This window comes from Miniopterus schreibersii, assembly GCF_964146895.1.
Source record: "Miniopterus schreibersii genome assembly, chromosome: 1".
In the NCBI taxonomy this organism is placed as follows: Eukaryota; Metazoa; Chordata; class Mammalia; order Chiroptera; family Miniopteridae; genus Miniopterus; species Miniopterus schreibersii.
Window position 1 is genome coordinate 138,708,163 of NC_138101.1, and position 23,085 is coordinate 138,731,247.

Below are 23,085 nucleotides of genomic sequence, written 5' to 3' on the forward strand. Positions count from 1 at the left end.
GATCTTTGACAAAGGAGAAGGGTAATATAATGGATGTAGGATAGTCTTCTCAATAAATGGTGCTAGAACTGCTAGGTATCCACATATTTAAAAATAGATCTAGACACAACCCTTATATCCCTTTACAAAAATCAACGCAAAATGAATCACAGACACAAATGTAAAGTACAAAACTACAGAATTCCTAGAAGATAACATGGGAGAAAATTTAGATGACTTTGGGCTTGGCAATGACATTGTATATACAACACCAAAGCCATAATCTATGAAAGAAATAACTGGTAAACTGAACTTTATTAAAATTAAAACCTTCTCTGTGAAAGACAGTGCCAAGAGAATAAGAAGACAAGCCATGGACTGGAGAACATATCTGCAAAATATAATGCTGATAAAACTATTTTACAAAATATACAAAGAACTCTTACAATTCAGTAAGAAAACAAGGAGTTCAATTAAAAAAATGGGCAAATGATCTAACAGATACCTTACCAAAGAAGATTTGGAGATGACAAATATGCATATGAAAAGATGCTCCGCATCATATATCATCAGGGAAATGCAAATTAAAACAACAATGAGGTACCAGTAAATACCTATTAAAATGGCAAAACAAAACACTGACAGCAACCAAATCTGGCAAGGATGTAGGATGCAGAACAACAGGAGTTCTCATTCTTTTCTGGTGGAAATGCAAAATGGTGCAGCCACTTTGGAAGACAGTCAGTGGTTTCTTGTAAAACTAAACATTCTTACCATATAATCCAGCAATTGTGCTCCTTAGTATTTACCCCAAGAGTTAAAAGAAACTTATGTCCACACAAAAACTTGCACCTGAATGTTTTATAGTAGCTTTATTCATTATTGTAAAAACCTGGACGCAACCAAGATGTCCTTCAGTAGGTGAATGGATAAACTGTGGTACATCCAGACAATGGGATATTATTCAGCACTTAAAAATGCATGAAAAGACATGGAGAAACCTTAAATGCACATTACTAAGTGAAAGAAGCCAATCTAAAATGCCAACATACTATATTATTCCAACTATATGACATTCTGGAAAAGGCAAAACTACGGAGACAGTAAAAAGATCAATGGTGGGCAGAAGTTGGGGTGGGGGTAACCAATAAATAGGGGGAGCATGGAAGATTTTTAGGGCAGTGAAAATATTCTGTACAACACATAATGATGGATCATGTCAGTATGCATCTGCCCAATGGACAGCAAATACCAAGAGTGAATCACAATGTAAACTGTGAACTGTGGGTGATTACAGTATGTCAATGTAGGCTCATCAATTGTATCAAATATACCACTCTGGTGGGGGATGTAGATTATGGGGAGACTGTTTGTGTGGGGCCAGGGTGTACATGGGAATTGTACATTCTACTCAGTTTTGCTGTGAACTCGAAACTGCTCTAAAACATAAAGTCTATTTTATAAAAAGTTGCCTAAAATCAGCACAGGTAATACTGAAAAATTGCTTTTTAAAAATCAGTTATAAAATAACTGGTAAGAGTTAATGATAGTCTTCCTGAACGTCCAATAATGTTGAAACGATGACTATACTGAAAAGCAAAACGACAGAGCACTTCGGTGACACTGAACAGAATGAAGTTGGTTGGCTAAGTGGCTTTTCATCCGCACTTTCAAGTGCTCTGCACATGATGCTACTGGCAGACACAGAGCAGGAGAGAGACAAAGAGGAAAATAAAGCAGTGCGATAAAAGTGAAAAATGTCATAGAAGTGAAGGTTGTGTATGAAGCAAAGTAAAAAGAGAAAAAAAAGGACACATATCCTGTAGAACAGAGGACATGAACAGGAGGTGATTATACAAGTGAGAGTAAACCCCGAGCAACCGGACAATAGAGTGAACATGGCATCCATATTTCCCCAATTAATCAATGGTTGCATTAACTTTTTCTGATGGTAAAAATGTAATGAGAAAAAGCTCGACATAATAATTGAGAAAATGTAATGTAATATTTTTTCATATAAAAATGGCAGCTAAGTAAACAATGTTCAAACCCCCCTTTTAAGAATTGTGTATATAATGAGATGTTCTGTAGTTGTCAGTCACTGGGGACACCTAAAAGAAGAAAGAGAAATGCATCATATTTATTCAGTGTCAGTCAGGATCCCACATTAAAGAAATAACATTTTTTTCCTCAAGAAGGAAAATGGGGCTATGAAAACCAATGAAATACCAAAACGAGGTGAATAATTAGCTACTTAGGTAGAGCAGAACATATAACAGCCAACACGTCTAAGCAAGAATTCAGTGGTTTTGATTTTCTGTGTTAGCACGTGGTAGCAAATGTAGCAGAGACCTAAAGTAAGGGCCTCCTTTCAGTGGGTCTGAAGGATGTTTGGATAATATAGCTTCATTCTCAGGGTTACCAACTTTTTGGTAAAAGGTCATCCACAGTCATCTTCTGGACAAATTCAATGATCTATTTCCAATCCTGTTTATCCTAATTTTTCTGGAGAAATGACACCAATAACTATTCTCTACTTTTGGAAACTTGCTCATGCTGAGATTTCAGGGGTTGCCATTTTTTTCCCTTCCTTTACCAATGCCCACTAACCTTCTGGATCCTTCAGAGTCCCTATCATATAAAGAAATGTGGGCATGTCTCAAGACTTGGTGATAAAATGCTAAAGATGTAGAAGGCTTTTTCCAATCCTTTACATCTCAAGGAGCAGAGCTTATAATCTAAGGGTCTAATCCAGGTCTTTAAACTGACATTCTGCTGTATCTTGACAATCAATGTATTTAAGTAAAACTTTTGCTCCAGCCGGTATGGCTCAGTTGGTTGGAGCGTCTTCCTGCACACCAAAAGGCTGCAGGTTTCATCTCTGGTCAGGGCACACGTGGGAGGTAACTGATTGATGTTTCTGCCTTACTTTTCATCTTTTACTGGTACTTCTGATCCCTTGGATGCTTTTGGAAAGCTTTTATTTCTCCTTTTTTTCTCTTTTAAACTTTGCATGATAAAAATCAAATTAATCCTCAAACCTTTCCCCTAAGGCAGGGATGGGAAATGTCGGACCCAAGGGCAGTAAGACCCTCGAAATCACTTGGTCTGGCCCTCCAAGGCAACAGAAGTTCCAGCCATCACATTAGGGGTGAGTTAATTAAATGTCTGAGCAAATAAATATAACAGGCTAATTTTTAAGTTGATAATTTTATATGGCCTGCAAATGATGTTATAAATATCCAAATGGTCCTTGGCAGAAAAAAGGTTCCCCACCCCTGCCTAAGGCTTATGCACAACTACCTAATTCTTATTTTACTAGATAATTTAATATTTGGTTATTACTGCCTTGTCTTCTCCTTGATAAACGTGTATATATATATGATTCCCTTTTCAACTGAACTACAAACTCTTCAGAAATGGAGTATCTTTTGTACCATATAAAGCTCTTAAAACAAACTATAAACATTTGCAAAATTCTCAGTCATTGACAGAGGATCTAAAAAAAAAATCACTAACGATAAAATCATTTTTCTACCCTTTCATCTATTGTTATAGTATCATATATACAGAGCCAATGCACATGTCTCAATTGTCTCTTGAAATCACTGTGAATCTCAGGTTTACTTGCCTTGTCCTCCAAGTGCAATTCCAGAAAGCGTAAGTAAGCCACAGGTGCAAATGCATCGGCTGAATGGGTGACCACTTCTGACGAATCTCTGAAACACAAGATTCTATAATGTATTCATGGACTACATAAACTGCATCAAATAACTCCTGCCAGCAACTAGAAGAGACCAAACAAATCCCCATTTTGTATTTATTTCCACTAGTAAATAACATCTATTTTTAATAATCCAACATTTAATTGGGAAAGTAATCAAGATTACTAAACTGCCAAGAAAAATAAAAAAGTTTTTCATCTTTATGAGGATACATAGTTGGACTTCCAGGTTCACCCAATGCTCTCTGAATAATTTTGAGACTTAAAACTCTTATTCGATTTCATTTTAAAAAATTTGCTTGGTATGGGCTAACCATTAAACAATAGAGGCTTTATCTTCATTATTCTTTTCATTTTCAAGAGGTAATTCATTCAGTGTTTCACACAAAATCTCAATTACCCTTCACAAAAGCAGGACTGGTGATGCTTTTAAGCTCTAGATGAACTCTTCACACTGTAATATCATTGCTACTAAAATTGATTGCCTGACATAGTAATTACCACATTCAGGTAAAATGGTATGTACTGCTTGCTGGCACCATATGGATACATGTAAATTAACTCAACTTTTATCAAAGATACCCTGGAAAGCACATATGAATAACTATGATTATGTGTGAAGTTCTAATAAGTAATTATTTTTTATTGTTATTTATTAAGAAAGCAATAGTGTTATGCATTCCAGCTAAAATTTAAAAATAGAAATTCCTCATATTTCTTAAATGCCTTGGGAACTAGTGCCACTGTTTATGTTAACACGTTGTTAGCATTTTACCCATTGTAGTACAGAGAAATAAATTTCTTTATTTGACTCTGCCACTAAAGTAAGATATTTTTTGAATTAACTTGTGAAATGCGAAGTTATTTAGTGGCAACAGAAGAAACCTATCAAAATATTTGACTTCAAAATACTAAATCGTCATGGGCAAAATGTGTTTACTTTCCCCTTGAAAGATAAGAGAGAAAAAAAATGTTTTATGGTAATAAAAAAGTCACTGCCATTCATGAACCTTTAGTATCAAATATGCACCCTGTTAGTGTTTAGGAAAATAAAAATAAAAAGGGCTTTTATGACATTAAAAAGAAACATAATATAAATAGAATCAGTAAAGAGTCCAAATACTAATAGAAAGATATAACCTGCCTTCACAGGCTACATCACCGAAAGCTGCCTCCAGGTATCATGTGCAGGAGGAGAAAGAGAATAAAGAGAAGTCCCCCCTGCTTTCTACAGTGCTCTTCTGCCTGACCTCTCTTGGTTTGTTAGCTCTAGTCTTGCTGTTTTTCCATTTACTCCAGGGTTGCCTGTCCTGGTCCTGTCACTTGGCTCATCAATCAGATTCAAATTCCAACTCCTGTGTACAATTTCACTCTTACATTAAATTTCAATCTCTCTGTTCCTGATCCCAGCTTTGGAAATGACCTTGAGCCTTAATTATGCCTAATCTAGGCAGCTTGGCTTTTATCCTTGATAATGGAGCGCCCCAAAACTATAATTAACCCCACCAATGCTGTGGCAGGGGAAAGGGTTTCCGGCCTTTCCTTCTCTTGCCGGTTACCTCCACCAGAAACAGAAGGTTGATAGCAAATAGCTCACTTAATTGATGGAACTACTTCATTCTGAATCAAGATTGTTATTCGCAGAAAATACATAACACTCCAATCACTAAACAAAGAGGAATATGGTCCTTATGTATTCTATAAAATCCATAATCTCTAATGACCAGCATCACTTCACTCACACAAAGCCAGAGTCACTGGGAGAGACTAGGTCTCAAATGAACAGTGTTTAGTTTCAAACAGAATAATGCCACTCTTGCTCTTTTCTCTTTCATAAACTCTCATCTGAAGCTCAACTTTTAAGGATCTCTGTTTCTGTCTGCCTTCATGGATTTCTCTGAAACTTAGAGCAGAATCTGCGGGAATATCCTCAGAGTAAACCAGAAAATTAATGCCATTTATGCCACAGCAAAAATGTTTCCCAGTTGGCTCCCCTCCTCTCTCCCTATTAATACAAGTAACAAGTTCCCTCAATACCTCTCCTACAACCGAGGCTCGTCTGTTAGCAAGAGCTGGCCTATGCTCGGTTTCACCGATGTGTGAGGCCCACCCTTAGCTAAGACTTCACAGGGGCAGCTGAGTCAGGCCTCAGCCTCTGTTCTCTGACACCAGGCTCTCAAGGTGTGAGGTCAGGCAGGCTCTATCCCCTCACTTCAAACCAAACAAACAAACACACTCACAAACAAAAACTGATATTATCTCTTGAGACTCAGCCATGGTCTTGATTCCTCCCTCTTCCCTAAAAAGACAACTGCACACATATATTCCCTGTGGATGCACACCCTCGCAGACATCTCCAGTGTCATTTCTGTGAAGCCTTCCCTGGCATCCTCAGACAGTGCGAGTTTTCTCCTTTCCCTGTTTTGGTAATGCATTTATAGCCCTTTCGCAACACATCCACTCATAATTGTGGCTTTGTGTGTTCCTCTTCCTTAGAGAGGGACCAAGCTTTGCTCCTCTCTGTCTACTTGCCCCCCACCCCATCTCTTCCACCTGCTCAGTACAGAATACATTGCCTGGTATTCATTAGACATTTGTTAAATAAACAAATAAATGTATAGTTAAATTCTGTTAAGTATCTTCACATTTACATAATATCTATTGAAACTATCACAAAGACACACTGGTTTTTCAATTACTTCACAAAATACATACTTTTTCCTACATGCATACTGCCATGTATAATATGTACATATATATATCCACACATAGATACCATTAACACCTTATAGTATCTCTGGCCTAATAAAAATAAAGCTTCATGGGTCTAAAAACTTAAATACAAGAAAAATAGTTGATAAATTTAAATAAATTCCCAGATGATAAAGCATAGATGTGCTAAATGCCACATTACTATGCTCTGTGCTGAGTTATGTCTTGAATGGGTAGAAAATAGGAATAGGTGGGGAAAATGGGTACATACTGTTTTAATATAGAATTTAGCCCTCCCCTCCCCTTCCCTCCCCTCCCTCCCCCCCTCCCTCCCTCCCTCCCTTCCTTCCTTCCTTCCTTTATTCCATCCGTCCATCCATCCATCCATCCATCCATCCATCCATCCATCCCATATGTAGCAACTCTGTAGCAGTAGTATAGTAATATTGGTAACTCAAGTGGAAACGTGGCTGTATCAAATACTGACATTAAAACCATGTGTTCATTAACAAAGAAAATTATTATTTTTATTAACACAATAGGATTTTAGTTCTTATTTCTGATATGCTACATACATATATTTGAAGTAAGAATGAGAAAATAGGTTATTTATTTAAGGGCCTACAGTTATCCATTTTTCTTAAAGACTAGGCTATATCTTTGCATCAAGGCTCCTCAGGGAAAAAAACCCTTATTTTCTGATGTAAAAATTTGTATATATAGGTTAGTGATCACATACTAACCTTTGACATGAAAAGTGAGTTGTAAAATGTTCTAGTTAGAATTTAAAAAAATTACTTCCAGACTGCTATACCAGTATTTCCTATAAGATTTTAAAAACATTATTATAATTTGGGGCAAAATGTATCTCATAATAAACTGCTAGAACCATGTTGATTTCTCTAAATTTCTTCATTATACAAAAAAGAGTCAATCTATATTTTAAAAAAAATCCCTAATTATAATAAAATCATTTTTGCATATAAAAGTTTATTTTTTTCTTCTCTTATAGGTGATCTTCGCCTTTTTATGTTAAAAAAAATTTGAATCAGACATTTGAAATGGGATTCCTAGTAATCAATTAGTTGTATGCTAATTATATTCCATCAAATATAATATGAAAATCAGTGAAATTTGTCCCAAAAGTGACTTCTGAGTCACAGGTTCCAATATTATCCATGGTCAATTGTTAACAAACAGTTACAGGACTAAACTGAACATTTCTAATTGTATCATAGAGAAAATTATCTCTGAGTGAAACAACCCTCTCCATACCGTTTCTGAGTGAGCAGTCATATTCGCTTACATCACCATGCTTATCGGTAGGAACCATAGGACACTTTCTATTTTAAAGAGGAGCAAAGGTTTTGTATATAGCAGGTACCAGTATTTTTTCTTTTTAAACTAGGATATGTCCCAATTTAAACCTCTAGTTATAACCTAAATCTGGAATACATGAAATAAGTGAAATAGGATACATCAAAATAAACAACAATAAATGACAAGTCATCTCAGTAATACTTTGTTAGTGCCAGCTGTGTGCTGTGAGAGTTCAGGTACAAGAACAGCACTGGGGCAATGGTAGCTGAAGCCTCAAAAAATGGAAGGATTAGGCCCAGGGGGAGAAAGGGGAAGGCAACCGAGGGACAAGCAACCAAGTAAGAAAGTAATGAAGCTGAGGTGAGGCCGAGCCTATGAAGAGAAAAGCAAAGACGGTGCTTAAGCATTAGAATCAGATTTCTGAGTGACTAACACCTGAGTAAGAATGAAGACAGTGCTTGTGCCCTTAAGGTCTGTGGGCACTTCTCCCGTGTGATTTGCGCACCCATTTCACAGGAAGAGCTCCTACAGGGCAGGGTCCCGCCCACAGAAGTCGCCTCCGTAACTGATCATCCAGGTGAACTGAGCTTCTCACTTTGGCACTAGAGGGTTCAAAGACACCTCCCCTGCCATCTCTCTCTTTAACAGCGTGACTAATTCCCCGCGCCATGACAGTCAGGCTTAGGCTTCCTTGTCTACAAAAGGAGGTGAAAAAGACTCACTTTTCAGGTCTGAAGTACGGTGACAAATGGGCCTTCTGCAAAGTAGGGTAAAGGAGCACATGGCTTACAATTCTAGGCTGACCATAGCATCTTCTGGGTGCTTTAGGACCTCAACTTATCAAGTAAATGGGAAAAGCATTATTCTCTGGCACTTTTTCTCCTATCTTGTTTTTTTTTTTTCTAATTTGGTTAGTCCCATATTAATAAATAAATATATTGCAAGTTTCCAATTATACTATAATTTCACCCTAGCATGCAAATGCTTTTCTTGAATAACCAGAGTATTATTTCATAGAAATAACACCTAATGCACAGTTCATTCATGAATTGTTTTGTGATCGCAACAGCCAGATAAGTATCTTCCATTTACCAACTTACCCTTATGACTCTCAGCCTATGCCATCTTGTATCACAATATATACAGATTGTCTGCCTCCCACCCTTTCAGGCAGGAACTGTTTGAACATCAGTGGTGCTCAGAAGAAAGCTTTGGAAATAATAGGTACTTGAAAATATTTGTCAAATAAATTATTATGTTGATGATTATTGATGGAAAAAAGTTAGGAGAACATGAAAGAAGAGTGAGTGAATACTGCCTATGCTAATAAAAATGTCTTGGCCACGTTTCACAAGATGAGTGTATTTTTTAGAAAATTCACCTACAGTCGTCATAATTTTCTTAGATCACTCCTTCCCTCATTATTATGTACAAAGAAGTCACCTCTTACTGCTGAAAATATTGAAGCTGTCCATTCAATACCGAATCCCAATCTTTCATCAGATGGGGTTTCTGAAATCAAGCATAATTCTGACAGTCTTCTCCAAGAAGCAGAGGAGCTTAGGGGAAGCAGATAAAGTGCTCTCTTAGCACATGAGAAGAGTGACATAAATTAGAGTATGGATAATAATGTAACAAAGTGGAGAAAGTTCCTGCTTTTTGTTACGCTTAGTTTTAACAATTTATGGCAAAGAAATCACACTACTCACCATAAACCAAATTCACTTAAAAACAAAGTTTATTTGTAAAAACAACCCGAAATAATTGAAGAGAGATGTTGAGTGTTACCATTCTACGTTGTTAAAGCCAAGAGAAAGGGGAAAGAGGATGGGGTTAATGGAACCCACAGGCTACTGATGTGGCAGTTTATCAAACGTGGCTGTAATGAAAGATAAATAATACAGGCCATTCACACTTCATGAAAGGATAAAAGTGTCAGTGTGTAGGTACCAGTTTTACTGCAGGCCATAATCAGCAAGTAAACGAAAGTGTGGTGTCTAAAAAGTTTATAGCCTTCTATGAAGGCCTCGTCTTGTCAGGTATTGATTTAGGTATTCAGACGACTTCCCTGGTATTAAACAAATTGAGTGTTTGTGAACTTAGAGGACATGTTCTATTTCTCCCAACAAAAGTTGCCTCGAGCTTAATGTTAAGTTGCTCCCATCACTTAAATTTAAGGAAAGGGAAGAAAATGCTGAAATGATATCTTACACAATTATTTTCTTCTTAAATAGAGGGCAATCCAAAGTGAATGTTTCATACTCTCCACCTTCTCCACAAACATGGACTCCATACTTCTTAGAAAGCTGAAAATAAAAATAAGAAAAAGCAGTAAACTTAAAATTAGATAGCAACAAGGCTCCATTAACATATTATTTTGTCCTAAAAAATATCCATGTAAGAAACTTTAATTCCAAAATAGATTGCAAGCTCCAGGAAAACAACTTTATATTTCTGCTTAGTACATGTATTTAAAGCCATTTGAAAAATGTTACCATAAAGCATGGATTTTTAATAATCCTAAAACTCTTATAAAAGGTGTAAGCAACAAACATTTTTATGTATAATAAGAAAACATAAAGAATCTTATAAATGTTAGGAATATACTAGCTTTAGATTGAAAAGGAGGCTTAGAAGGACAGGTACTAAGTCAGTGTGTAGTAAATGAGAATATATGCAGCCAACCTGTGTTTCCCCCTTGCCCTCTGAACTACATATAGAAGGGGAAAAAATATGTTGTGTTTAGAGCATTTTTCAGAGGCACAAAAAAAGCAATCTAAGGCCTTTCCTTAGGCCTATGAACATGGTTACTATGCTAAAGGTTACTATCAGTAGTAAGTTCCAAGGGTATTGAGAACTATGAAGGTCCACAGCTGCACACAAGCCCTTAGGAAGGTCTAACTCCAAGAAAAGCTGGGATAGCTTATAATGTCATCTAATTAAACTTGAAATTCAAACACAAGCAAGCAAAGAAACACAAACCCTGTGATCTGAATTAAGTATAAATTATATTATTTAAATGTTCCTGATACTGACAGTAACATAATCTATTGGCTGGTACATGGCTGGAATCAGCGCTGGGAGCATACTCACTAGCTGTGTCAAAATCTTTCTGATCCTGCGTCCAGGCTTTATCACTACGATTCCATCTCCTTCATTCTGAATTTCAGAGCTTTCCCTGCTTATCGCCTCTCCCAGCCCACAGTCCTCTAGCCCAAAGGAAGAGTGAACTCCACCAATGTCCTCTGTTACCACCAGCCCTAGGAGTGTGGCCTAAGTCTTCATTTTACCCACATACTTAAGCATTTATTTATTCAGTTATTTTTGCAGTTGTGCTACCATTCTGAATTCATTACATTTCAACCATTGGCGGTGTGCCTTTAGGGACTTACCCCATGGCTCTACAAGAATTCTGTTCCCTTCAAGAACCAGTAGTACGGTGAATGACACTATAAACCCAATCTCAGGACAAGTGAGGGAAAGGAAACTAGTAAAGAGCTCACAAGAGCAAAGTGGGTAAATTTTCCCCAGGTGGGGTCCTGAAGTAGAGAATCAGCAAGGCAGAATTACGGCAGTTGGTTCTTATGGGAGCCGATAACAGGAACATTAGTTTTCCATTTAACTACTGTTAAGATAAGCTTTTTAAAAAACATTTTGAACAAATGTGAATAACTTGGGTCATTTCATGGCTTATAAGAATGCCTGGGAGTCTGAGCGTATAAAAGTAAATTCCTAGTAAATGAAAAGAAAATTACTTAGGTGGTTTCCTTTTTTTTCGACACAACATTTATATAGATAAATATTCCTATTCATAATAACTCCGTTTGAATGCTGATTATTGAACTGGAAAGGTTAAGGGGATCATGATTTCCTTGCTTAATTTTTTATCCTTTTAAAAGATTGTAATAACCATGACTGTGAGAATGTCTAACTAAATCATGATTTTTTTTTTCCTTTTTAAAACAGCCTCATTTATTTGTTAGTCATCTTAAAATTTGATGAAAAAAAAAAAGGCAAATGAAATTATACTTCACCCTCACCCTGACCCCACCACCTAGAGAAAACTATGAGGTTTATAAAATCCACACAATTTCATTTTGTAAATGATATACTTCACATACAAAATAATTGCATGCTGCATGTATTCATTCATAGCACTTACTCAAGAGGAATTTACTGACTATCTACTTTAGGTTTGGCACTGTTTTAGGTGCTGGGGATAACAAGGGGAGCAGATGTAAATTGTGCATAAAACAGCTTACTGTCTGGAGGTATAGAAAGAGCATTAAACAAGCAATTATACTAGAAGATGGTGATAGCTTTGATGGATGCATGAGATGCTGTGGAGTATACAGCAGGAGACCGAAATAGAAGGAGCTCAAAAGGTTCTCAAAGTAAGTAAAACTTAAACTGAGATCTGAAGGATGAACCAGGAAAGGCTAGAGGGAGTGAGGGAGAGAGAGGGAAAGAGAGAGGACAGGAGAGAAGGAAAAGCTGCTCCAGAAGGAGCAGTGTGTTAAGTCCCAGAGCACAGGCTGTGTACTAGAAATTGAAATAAGCTTGGCATAACTGCAGTATAACTAGAAGAGTAATAATGATATGAGGCTGAAAAACTAGAAAGAGGCCAATCTTATAGGCCTCCACGGGCCACGCTACGTCATTATCCTGAGTTCAATGAGGACCTGTGGGGAGGTTCTAAGCACAAAACGGACCTGACTGTATTTGCGTTTTAGAAACATTCTGCCTGCACAGTGGAGGACAGGCTGGTGGGGCAACAAGTCAAGACGCAGAAAGACCTGAGGAGGTGCTGGAGGAATCTAGGCAGGGTGTGAAGATTTCCTGAACAGGGAGTAGCAGTGAGGATGGAGAGGAGAGGGCAGATCTTTTGAGAGCGCTGTTAAGGAGGCTGAAATAATGATTAATTGAACAGAGTGAGAAAAGCTTAAAGAAAAAAAAAACCAATAAGGAAAATTCCCAGCCTTCTGCATTGGAAGCTGGATGAATGGTGGTTCCGTTTACTGGTGTCTCAGCATGAGTAGCAGTGTGCCGGGAGAGTCCAATGACTTTACCCTTTTCAAATTTTATGTGGCATGTGATATCACTGACATCTCAAATCTTTGTGACTACTCTCCTTGGGCTTCCATGACACTAAATTTTCTAAGCTATTGTTATGCTTCTATGACTCCTTTCCTTCCTACTGCTCCTAAATTATAAATATCCCTCATAATTCTCTCCAAGACGTTCCCCTCTGTCAATTTATTCCCTTGGATAGTTCATGCACTCCATGGCTTCAAGCATCACCTTTACACTATTCTGCTGCTGCTAATAGTTAACACTGCCACTACTAATTAAAGACTATTTGCTTTATACCTTAAAGTTAAGAAAATTATCCTCAAAATGACTTTTAATAAGAAAAAGCATAGAGGCTCCGAAATCATAGATTTAAAGAATAAATTACAGTTCTGCTAGTTCCCAGCTATGTGAATTTGGAAAAGTAACTTACCCTCTAAGTGATTCCTCATCTATTAAACATACACATCAATAAATTAACAAACAAGTGCTGGCGAGGGTGTGGAGAAAAGGAAACCCTCAAGCACTGTTGGTGGGAATGCAGGTTGGTGCAGCCACTGTGGAAAACAGTACGGAGTTTCCTCAAAAAATTAAACATGTAGCTGCCTTTTGACCCAGTGATCCCACTTCTGGGAATATACCAGAAGAAACCCAAAACACTAACTCAAAAGAATATATGCATCCTCTGTTCATAGCAGTGTTATTTACAATAGCCAAGATCTGGAAACAGCCCAAGTGCCAATCAGTAGATGAGTGGATAAAAGAGCTGTGGTATATTTATAGAATGGAGTACTACTCAGCCATAAAAAAAGAAATCTCACCTTTTGCAACAGCATGGATGGATTATTATGCTAAGTGAAGTAAGCCAGTAAGAGAAAGACAAATACCATATGATCTCACTTATATGTGGAATTTAATGAACCAAATAAACTGACAGACAAAATAGAAACAGAGGCATGGATATATAAAACAGACAGCTGTCAGAGGGGAAGGGGGTTGAGGAGCTGGATGAAAGAATGGATTAAGAAAAAAATATATATATATAACCCATAGGCATAGACCACAATGTGGTGAGAGCCAGAGGGAAGGGGTGGGGGCTAGGTGGGGGTGGACAAAGGGAAGGAAAATGGGGACGGAAAGAGACTCTGCTTGGGGAGATGGGTACACAGTGCAGAATGCAGATAATGTTTTGCTGAGTTGTACACTTGACACCTGTATGATTTTGTAAACCAATGTCACCCCACTAAATTCAATAAAAAACATTATGGCAATCTCATAGGTTTGTTAGATGATTAAGTAAAACAACGCATAAAAAGCACTTAGCACAGAATATGGCAGTTAGTAAGCACTTCATAAATATACAGTTTAACTGTAAAAGAGGTAAGGTACATATTATAGTGAGGCACAGTGAAAACAGTATTGCATCACTGGTTAAAAGCAGTAGCTTTGGAGACAGGCAGTCGTTGGTTCAAATCCTAGCTCTGTCACTTCCTAGCTGTGCGATCTTAGGTCATATAAGCTATCTGAGCCTCAGATTGCTAATCTGTAAAACAGAAATGACTCAGGACCTACCTCATAGGAAAGCCTAATGTACTGTCCAGCACATAATAAATAATAAAATAGCTATTAATTTTATTTTTCCCTTTTCCAGAGGGAAAAATAGATTGATTTGCAAAGGGTTATAGCTTAGAACTAAACAAAAACAGAACTTAAAGTGATGTCCTGACTCTCTACACAATGATGATAAATAACAAACCAAAAGTCCACAGCCTGAACATCTCAATTGTGCTCCAATCTCATAGTTTACAAACATATCCCTTCGGTTTATGTTATCATTTAAAGCTCAGAACTTTCATCCTGTTTTCCTCTACAAAAATATGTGCTTCACATCTCCCCAGTCATGCCTGGCTCAGCGATTGAGCATCGACCTAGGATCCAGGAGATCGCGGTTCGATTCCTGGTCAGGGCACATGCCTGGGTTATGGGCTCGAACCCCAGTTGGAGGTGTGCAGGAGGCAGCTGATCAATGGTATCTCTCTTACCATTTATGTTTTAATCTCTCTCTCTCCCTCTCTCTTCCTCTCTAAGCCCTCACACCTGTTTCCCATAACAGCATCTTACACTCTTTATTTCCAATTTCTTCTACTCACAAATCCATAAATACTGCTGCCAGATGAAATTTCCTGAGATATATTTTAATAATATAAATCCCTGCTGAGAAGCCTTCTATATCTTGTTATTTCCTACCCCAAATCACCTGGCCCATCTCTAAAGGCCCATTATGATTGGGTCCTAAATCCCCATCTTACTTGTTTCTTACTAATCTACCAACACCAGCTCTTAGTTTTATTTAAACCAAGTTCCTCATTACCCCTGCATGTCTTCTTGCCAAGGCATCTTCATTCATATTGATTCACTTCATTGCCACCACCCATGTAAATTTCACCCAATCCTTCAAACCAGTTTAAGTGCTAAACTTTCCATGACATCATGCACCTTCCCCACTTGCTGGACTCTACATTTAATGAAAACTCCAAATATTTGGCTTATTTTGTACTCCTTATAGGAATTACCATAGAACTGGACACATAAGTGCTTACAAATACTTATCATTCAATTCAGTTAGTACAACATGACATGGACAATTAAGAGTTCATCTACAACACACACTCAGGGAGATGTGAGGGGCATGTTCAAAGCCATATATTGGAACAGTCACTAACTATGGAAAACGTCCATATCTTCCAGAGCAACAATCAATGGACACTACAGCAGGCCAAATTCCTTAAAGCAGACCTTTAAGAATTTTACTCCCTTCCTCTAAAACCTTCCAGCTTTCTCATTGTTTAGATAATTAAATCATCTCTTCGGTAGTCAAAATCTTTCACCATTTGGCTTCAACCTCCTTTCTTAACTTCCTCTCCCAGTTCTCAAAATACTTTACAAACAATCCAGCCAGTTAAAAATCCTACCCATCTTTTAAGCCCAGAATGGCTGTCAATTTATCTCTAAAATTACTCAGCATTCTCTCAACAACATGTGATTACCACTGACTGAGGCTAGAAGTCAGATTTCTCAAGTCTATGGGGACAGTCCTGGAAAAACAACCAAGTCTATATATTCATAATATTTTTTATATAATATGGTTTCACTCTTCCATATAGCAAACAACTTTTTGTTAAATAATCTTAAGAAATTTCTTGATTAAAGAGTAGCTGCTGCTGGTAAAGATGGTGGACTGAATCCATGTATCTACTCTCATTCCCTGCTAAAACCTTACTAGAAAGTATGTCATAAAAAGGCATAAACTCACAAAGATGGAGAACAGAAGAGAGAAAGTGGTAGAATCAACTAGTTTAGCAGAACAAGGTACACTGAGTCCTAGGTCAACAGTGGAGAATGCAGAGGACCAACCCAATTGATACAGCAGAATAACTCCTTCCTCTAATAACAGGGTGAGGAACTGGCGACACTGGATACTGCTAGAGGTGAAGGGAAATAAAAAGGGCACCAAAAAAACAAGGATTGATTGGCAGTCTCTTTAACAAGCAGAGAGATCCCTAGATCCTATCCCTCTTGACTGGCAACTGCCTCCCTTCCATCTAGCAGAACATAGGAGGTTTCTTCTCTGTAGAGGAATTAGCCTGAGAAAAATGAGACAGCTGAGGACAGAGGCACTACACTATAATAAAAAAAGAGGGATTCAGTTAACGTATGCACACAAGATTCTGAAAACTCCATCCATTTTCCGTTTTCAACTCCAAGAAAAAAAATGCAACATGCCTTCACTTCAAGACAAGAGATTGGAAAATCCATTTTTTGGAATCTAACCAGCCCAAGTTAAATGACTTAGCTTTACTTCCCTATAGTGAAACTCAAGGTCACAAAGCCCCACCAACACACTTTGTGCTTAATATAAAAATGTTAGGCCCTACTCAAACAAGAGCAAAACACTAATGATTAGCAAAAACATCTCTAAAGTGAAATCTAGAGATCAAAACAATGTAAAAAACAGACTATGCAGGGGAGAAGAAAACTAAAAAACAAACAAATAAAAACCCCCACATAAACAAGGAACAAAAAAGGAGATTACATAATATGGATAGAGTATTATAGATGGAAACATTCAAAAAACAAAAACTGAGCTTTTAGAAATTAAAAATGATATGAAAAACTCAATCGAAAGGTCTGAAGGTAAAATTAAGAAAATTTCCCAGAAAGGGCAAAAATAAATTAGATAAAAATTAGGAGAGAAAGTTGAGAAATTAAAGGAACATTTAATTAGCAGGAATTCCACAAAACAAAAGTGGAGGAGAGATAAATACCAGTGAATTAATTCAAGAAAATGTCCCAGAACTGAAAATTTCAAACTGAAAATTTGACCTGTCCCAGCACAATGGATAAAAACCTGCGCACTGTGGGGTGAAGGGAGGGCACAGCCTGATGCCCAGTCCAGCCAGGGCAACGGTGTCTGCCTGGCCAGGGGCCACAGGAGCAGAGCAGCACGACCCGGGTGTCTTTCCACGTCCTCAGTAGGCTCTGTCCTTGGCCTACATGCAGGCTGTGCCCAGCATGGCTCCCTCTCCCTCTCCTCTGCTAGGTAAGCCCCTATCTGACTATCTGACCTGGCCCTGGCTGACAGCAAGAGTGCAACAGGCCACCATCGGGTCTTCCCCATACGTAAGTAATAAAAGCTATGTCCTTCCCCTTTGATCCCTGCGTGTATTTTTTGGACTATCAAAGAACAGCATGGTGCTCTCGGGGCTGGAGCTCCTACATTACAACATCCAAAGTCATGGCACATAAGATTTTACAATCTTGAGGCAAAAAAAATACTGACATGACATACTCTTAGAGAGGAGACAGAGAGAGAAATAATTAAAGCCACATATGAATAGTCAGGAATGGGAATGACTTTGGGCTCTTCAATAGCATACCAATAAAACAATACTATACAGATCCAGGAGGAAAATATTTAAAAATGGAATTCTGCTAAAGAACCAATCAAATGTGAGAAAAGAATACAGACATTTACAGATATGCAGTGTCTCACAAATTTACCTCCCATGGACCCTTTCTTAAAAATTCTCGAGAATGTGCTTTATAAAAATAAAAATAAAGAAAAGAAAGACACTGGATTCAGGAAATAAATAGCCCAACACAGAAGGAAGGTAAAGGGCCCTCCAGGACTATGGAGAGATGCTAGGATGACAGTCTGTTACAGGCACAGAAGGAAACTGGTCCAGATTACACCAAGTCAGAAGGCTCTAGAAAGGCTTCGACGGGGCAAAAAAAATTGACAAAATACTTAACATGTTTAAACATCTGGATAAGAAATTTAAAAAACTGGCAATGAATATAGTGTTGAATTAGTGACAAGTACACCTAGTACTAAATAAATGAAGAAAACAAGACAATTATTAGTTCAAGGGGAAAAATAAAAAGTTGTACAGGAAAGGTTTATTACCAGAGTTTATTACCTAATTCAGCTGTGAATTGGGTTTTCATAGTTACAGTAATGTAAACACTGACTATTGACCCAGCTAGAAGTGCAACATAACCACATGGGACGATGGAAGGAGAGAAAGAGTACACATATGTGATGGAGGCAAAGGGAGTTCAATAAATATGTCTAAAATTGGGGGTGGAGGGATCATGAAGTACTAACATGAACATATGTAACTTAGAGACATGGAGGTAAATATCAAAATAATCAACTTTAAGAGATGAAAATCTGATGGTTTAATGGGAGGAGGGAAAGACTCAGGTTGCTTCTGCAGCAAAATTTGAAGAACTATTTGAAAGTATGAACTTTGGCAAACATTGTAAAATATCACAAAAATAGGAATAATCTTAAACATTTAAAGAAAGTTTTAAACCTTTGAAATTTGATGCAAGTTTTAAAATTTTATTTTATTTTATTTTTTAGAGAGAGGAACGGGGAGAGAGAGAGAGAGAAATATCAATGCGGGAGGGAAACATTGATCGGTTGCCTTCTGCACGGCCCTGACCAGGGATGGAACCTGAAACCTGGGTATGTACCCTGACTGAAAATCGAACCTGCTGCCTTTTGGTGTAGTGTAAGGGATGATGCTCCAACCAACTGACCCGCACCAGCCAGGGCAATGTAACCTTTTTATTAAAATTCATCTCCCTTTTTGAACAAGGAGAAAATGATACAAGGGGAGGAAAACACCAAAGATAAACAGAATCCATTGTTCACTTATCAGATGATTATTTTAGGAACCTGCAGAAGTTTAAGAAGCAATGGCTAAAATTATTCCATAGCTGGATTAATAAATGTACAAGCTTTAAAGTTGTTGTATTTTTGGCCCAGAAATTACAATCCTGGGAATTTATATAAAAGAAAATAATAATCAGAAATATACATACAGATTTATTAGGGCCCTGGCTGGTGTGGCTCTGCTGGTTGGGGCATCATCCCTTACACTATACCAAAAGTGGCAGGTTCGATTCCTAGTCAGGGCACATACCCAGGTGAGAGTTCCATCCCTGGTTGGGGCGAGTGAAGGAGGCAGCAAATAGTTGTTTCCCTCTCATACTGGTGTTTCTCTCTCTCTCTAAAAAAAAGATTTATTAGGAAAGGTGAGAATCATTGAATCATAATTTATAATAATTTTAAATAACATCTAAAATAATTTAGAAATAACAAATATTTCCAACAAGAAATAATTTGTTACGTTTGTCAAGATACATTCATATGTAAAATATGAATATGATGAAATCTACACAGCCATTAATTAATATATTTTCAAAGTAGGTTTAATGATGTGTAAAAATGAACACTACATAATGTTAGGAAAAAACTACAAATTGTATGTATAGTTGAACCTAATTATGTAAATAAAATATGTAGAAGCACTTAACTCTGTGAACTGGAAGAACAAGAACCTCTCAGGAACTACCATTACGGGGCACACCAACGTGTCAGCGGTGTGCATCATGGGGCAGAAGAACTATGTTTTTTTAATTTACTTCCCTACACTTCATCATATCTCGAATTTTCAGCAATAGGCAGGTATTTTTATGTTATTTTTAAAAAACTACCATTTATCTCTATTCCATATTCCCATTTTTTCTATATCACAAAAGTATTTAATGTGTATCTTCTATCTATGCCCTTGCAAATGTATTATTTTGTGTGCCTATCCTTTTAATTTATTTCAATGTTGATTTTATTCATCCAGCACTTGCTGTTATATGCACAACGAATATATTTTCCTAACTGCAGACTTGTCCTTCCTAATGGGCACCCATCACATTTTAACTATTGGCTCTCCCATGAATAGACATCTATATTGCCTCCAACAAGCCCAACACCATCAAAACAACCCTGCGAAGACTATTCTCACTCCTGTCCTCTTTTGGACTGATAGGATTACTACTTCAAGGAGGATACAGATATTTAATCTAGGTATTGCAATACTACCCTCCACAATGGTAGCACCGATCTTCATTCTTGGAGGGGTTCTATAAATCCCCACCTGTCAATAGTTGGCATTATCCAGTTTTCTCATTTATGCCAAACTAGTACAAAGTAACATCTCACTGTTGCTTTAAACTGTATCTCTCTGATTACTGAACCAACTGGAGCATCTCTTCGTATCTGTCCTAGGTTCTGAGACATTCTTTTCTGTACAGTGGTTTTCCATAGCCTTTGTCGTTTTTCTGTAGGATTGCTATCTTACACCTTGATACATACCAGTTAACAATTCCTTGGGAGTTTTAAATAGTACTCTAATTATAGTGTCTACCAGTTTTCTATGTATTTTGCAAAGCTGAAAAGTTTCAGAATTATTCCTCAGTAATGGTAAATTTTACTCATAATAGTAAACGCTTCTAACATATATTGAACACTTAGAATGTGCCAGAGACTGAGTACAGCACCATATATATCATTCCATTGTTCCTTCTATTTTACACATGGGAAACTAACTAGATCAACATTTCAGGTAAACAGTAGAGTCAGTATTTGTACCTGGGCTCCTGGGTACAGAACTAACTTGCATCTGACCCCATGGGATCTGAATGTACCATGAAAAGGATTCTTGCCTAAAGGTATCATCTTCTCTCCACCACTCCTGCCATCAACCTCTGTAATTCTCACAATTAAATATTCACTTCTGCAAGGAAAATCATTATAATATGCAAAAATTCTCTTAAGTAAAAATATTAACTCTTCGACACATTAAAGGGTTAATATATTAACTAAATTGACATATTAAAAAGTCACATCAACTGCCACATTAGACAAAGGATACATGAGAGGTGGCTCACGAGATTTGAGGTAGGTGAACAAAATGGGTCCCTCTACTAAACCTCTTTCTCTGCCACCCCTACAAGTCCACAGGTTGTGTTTTTTTCCCGTTCCTCTTTTGGAATCCTTGACTATTGAGGAGAGTTATGTCAATATAAACCCAAAATGGATAAAAGACTTAAATATAAGTCGTGAAACCATAAAAATCCTAGAGGAAACCATAGGCAGCAAAATCTCAGATATGTCTCATAGCAATATGTTTGCTGATACATCTTCTAGACAAGGAAAACAAAGGAGAAAATAAACAAATGGGATTAAAGTACAATAAAAAGCTTCTCTACAGCAAATACAGCCATCAACAAAATGAAAAGGGAGCCCACTGTATGGGAGAACATATTTGCCAATGACACATCTGATAAGAGGCTAATTTCCAAAATATATAAAGAACTCATACAACTTAACGAAAGGAAGACAAGCAACCCAATAAAAAAAATGGGCAAAGGACCTAAATAGATGCTTCTCCAAAGAGGACATACAGATGACCAAGAGACACATGAGAAAATGCTCAGTCACTAATCATCAGAGAGATGCAAATTAAAATGACAATGAGGTATCACTTCACACCTGTCAGAATGGCTGCCATCAACAAATTAACAAATGACAAGTGCTGGCGAGGGTGTGGAAAAAGGGGAACCCTAGTGCACTGCTGGTGGGAATGCTGACTGGTGCAGCCACTATGGAAAACAGTATGGAGGTTCCTCAATAAATTAAAAATGGAGCTGAGATTTGACCCAGTGATTCCACTCCTAGGAATATATCCTAAAAACCCAAAACACCAATCACCTCTATGCACCTCTATGTTCACAGCAGCGCAATTTACAATAGCTAAGATCTGGAAACAGTCTAAGTGCCCATTAGTAGATGAGTGGATAAAAAAGCTGTGGGACATTTATACCATGGAATGCTATGCAGCTGTAAAAAAGAAGGATTTCTTACTCTTTGAGACAGCATGGAAGGACCTGGAGAGAATTATGCTAAGCAAAACAAGCCAGTCAGAGAAAGACGAGTACTACATGATCTCACTCATATGTGGAATCTAATGAACAAAATAAACTGATGAACAAAATATATCCAGAGACATAGAAGCATGGAACAGGCTGAGGAATCTCAGAGGGAAGGTGGGGGTAGGGTAGGTGGAATGGAATAAATTAACTAAAGAATTTATATGCAGATGTGCATAACCCATGGACACAGACAATAGTGTGATGAAGGCGTGGGGGGTAAGGCTTGGGGTGGAGGGGATCAATGGGGAACATTTGTAATACTTTCAACAATAAAGATAAATTTAAAAAAATTTAAAAAAGATGAATATGTGGTTGACTTTTTTATCTCACTTAATGAGGTTAATGCCATTACTCATAAAGATAAGGAGATATAGGCATTCCTTAAAATATGATTTGTCTTAGGCAATAATGCAAAAGATAGAATCCAAGATAGTAAGTTAAAAAAAATACCCTCTGGCAGGGGTGGGGGAGTGGCTGGGGAGAGATTAATCAAAGAACTTATATGTATATATGCATAACCCATGGACGCAGACAATAGTGTGGGGAAGGCCTGGGTGGGAGAGGCAGATGCGGGTTGGAGGGGACCAATGGGGGGGAAAAAGGAGGGAAATCTGTGATACTTTCAACAATAAAGATAAATTAAAAAAAAATATCTTCTAGCCTGGCCAGTGTGGCTCAGCGGTTGAGCATCAACCTAAGATCCAGGAGATCATGGTTCGATTCCCAGTCAGGGCACATGCCCAGGTTGTGGGCTCGATTTCCGGTGGGGGGAGTGCAGGAAGCAGCTGATCAATGACTCTCTCTCATCATTGATGTTTCTCTCTCTCTCTCTCCCCCCTTCCTCTCTCTGAAATGAATAAAGACATGTTTAAAAAAAAATCCTCTAATTTCACAAAGAGATAGTGTTTGACCAATGATTCATTTACTTTTATATTAGA

At 37.6% G+C, this 23,085-nt stretch overlaps 1 protein-coding gene across 1 annotated transcript in view; it reads right to left on the minus strand.

Moving 5' to 3' along the window:
- Window positions 1-827: 827 nt before the first annotated feature.
- Window positions 828-23,085, minus strand: part of DPH6 (diphthamine biosynthesis 6) — a 145,162-nt gene continuing 122,904 nt past the window's right edge. The window contains exons 7-9 of the mRNA XM_081152436.1: window positions 9,947-10,041; window positions 3,611-3,698; window positions 828-2,090 (exon numbers count right to left, since the gene is read on the minus strand). Coding sequence (XP_081008562.1) covers window positions 2,037-2,090; window positions 3,611-3,698; window positions 9,947-10,041 — 237 coding nt within the window. The 3' untranslated portion in view covers window positions 828-2,036. The remainder of the gene's footprint in view (window positions 2,091-3,610; window positions 3,699-9,946; window positions 10,042-23,085) is intronic.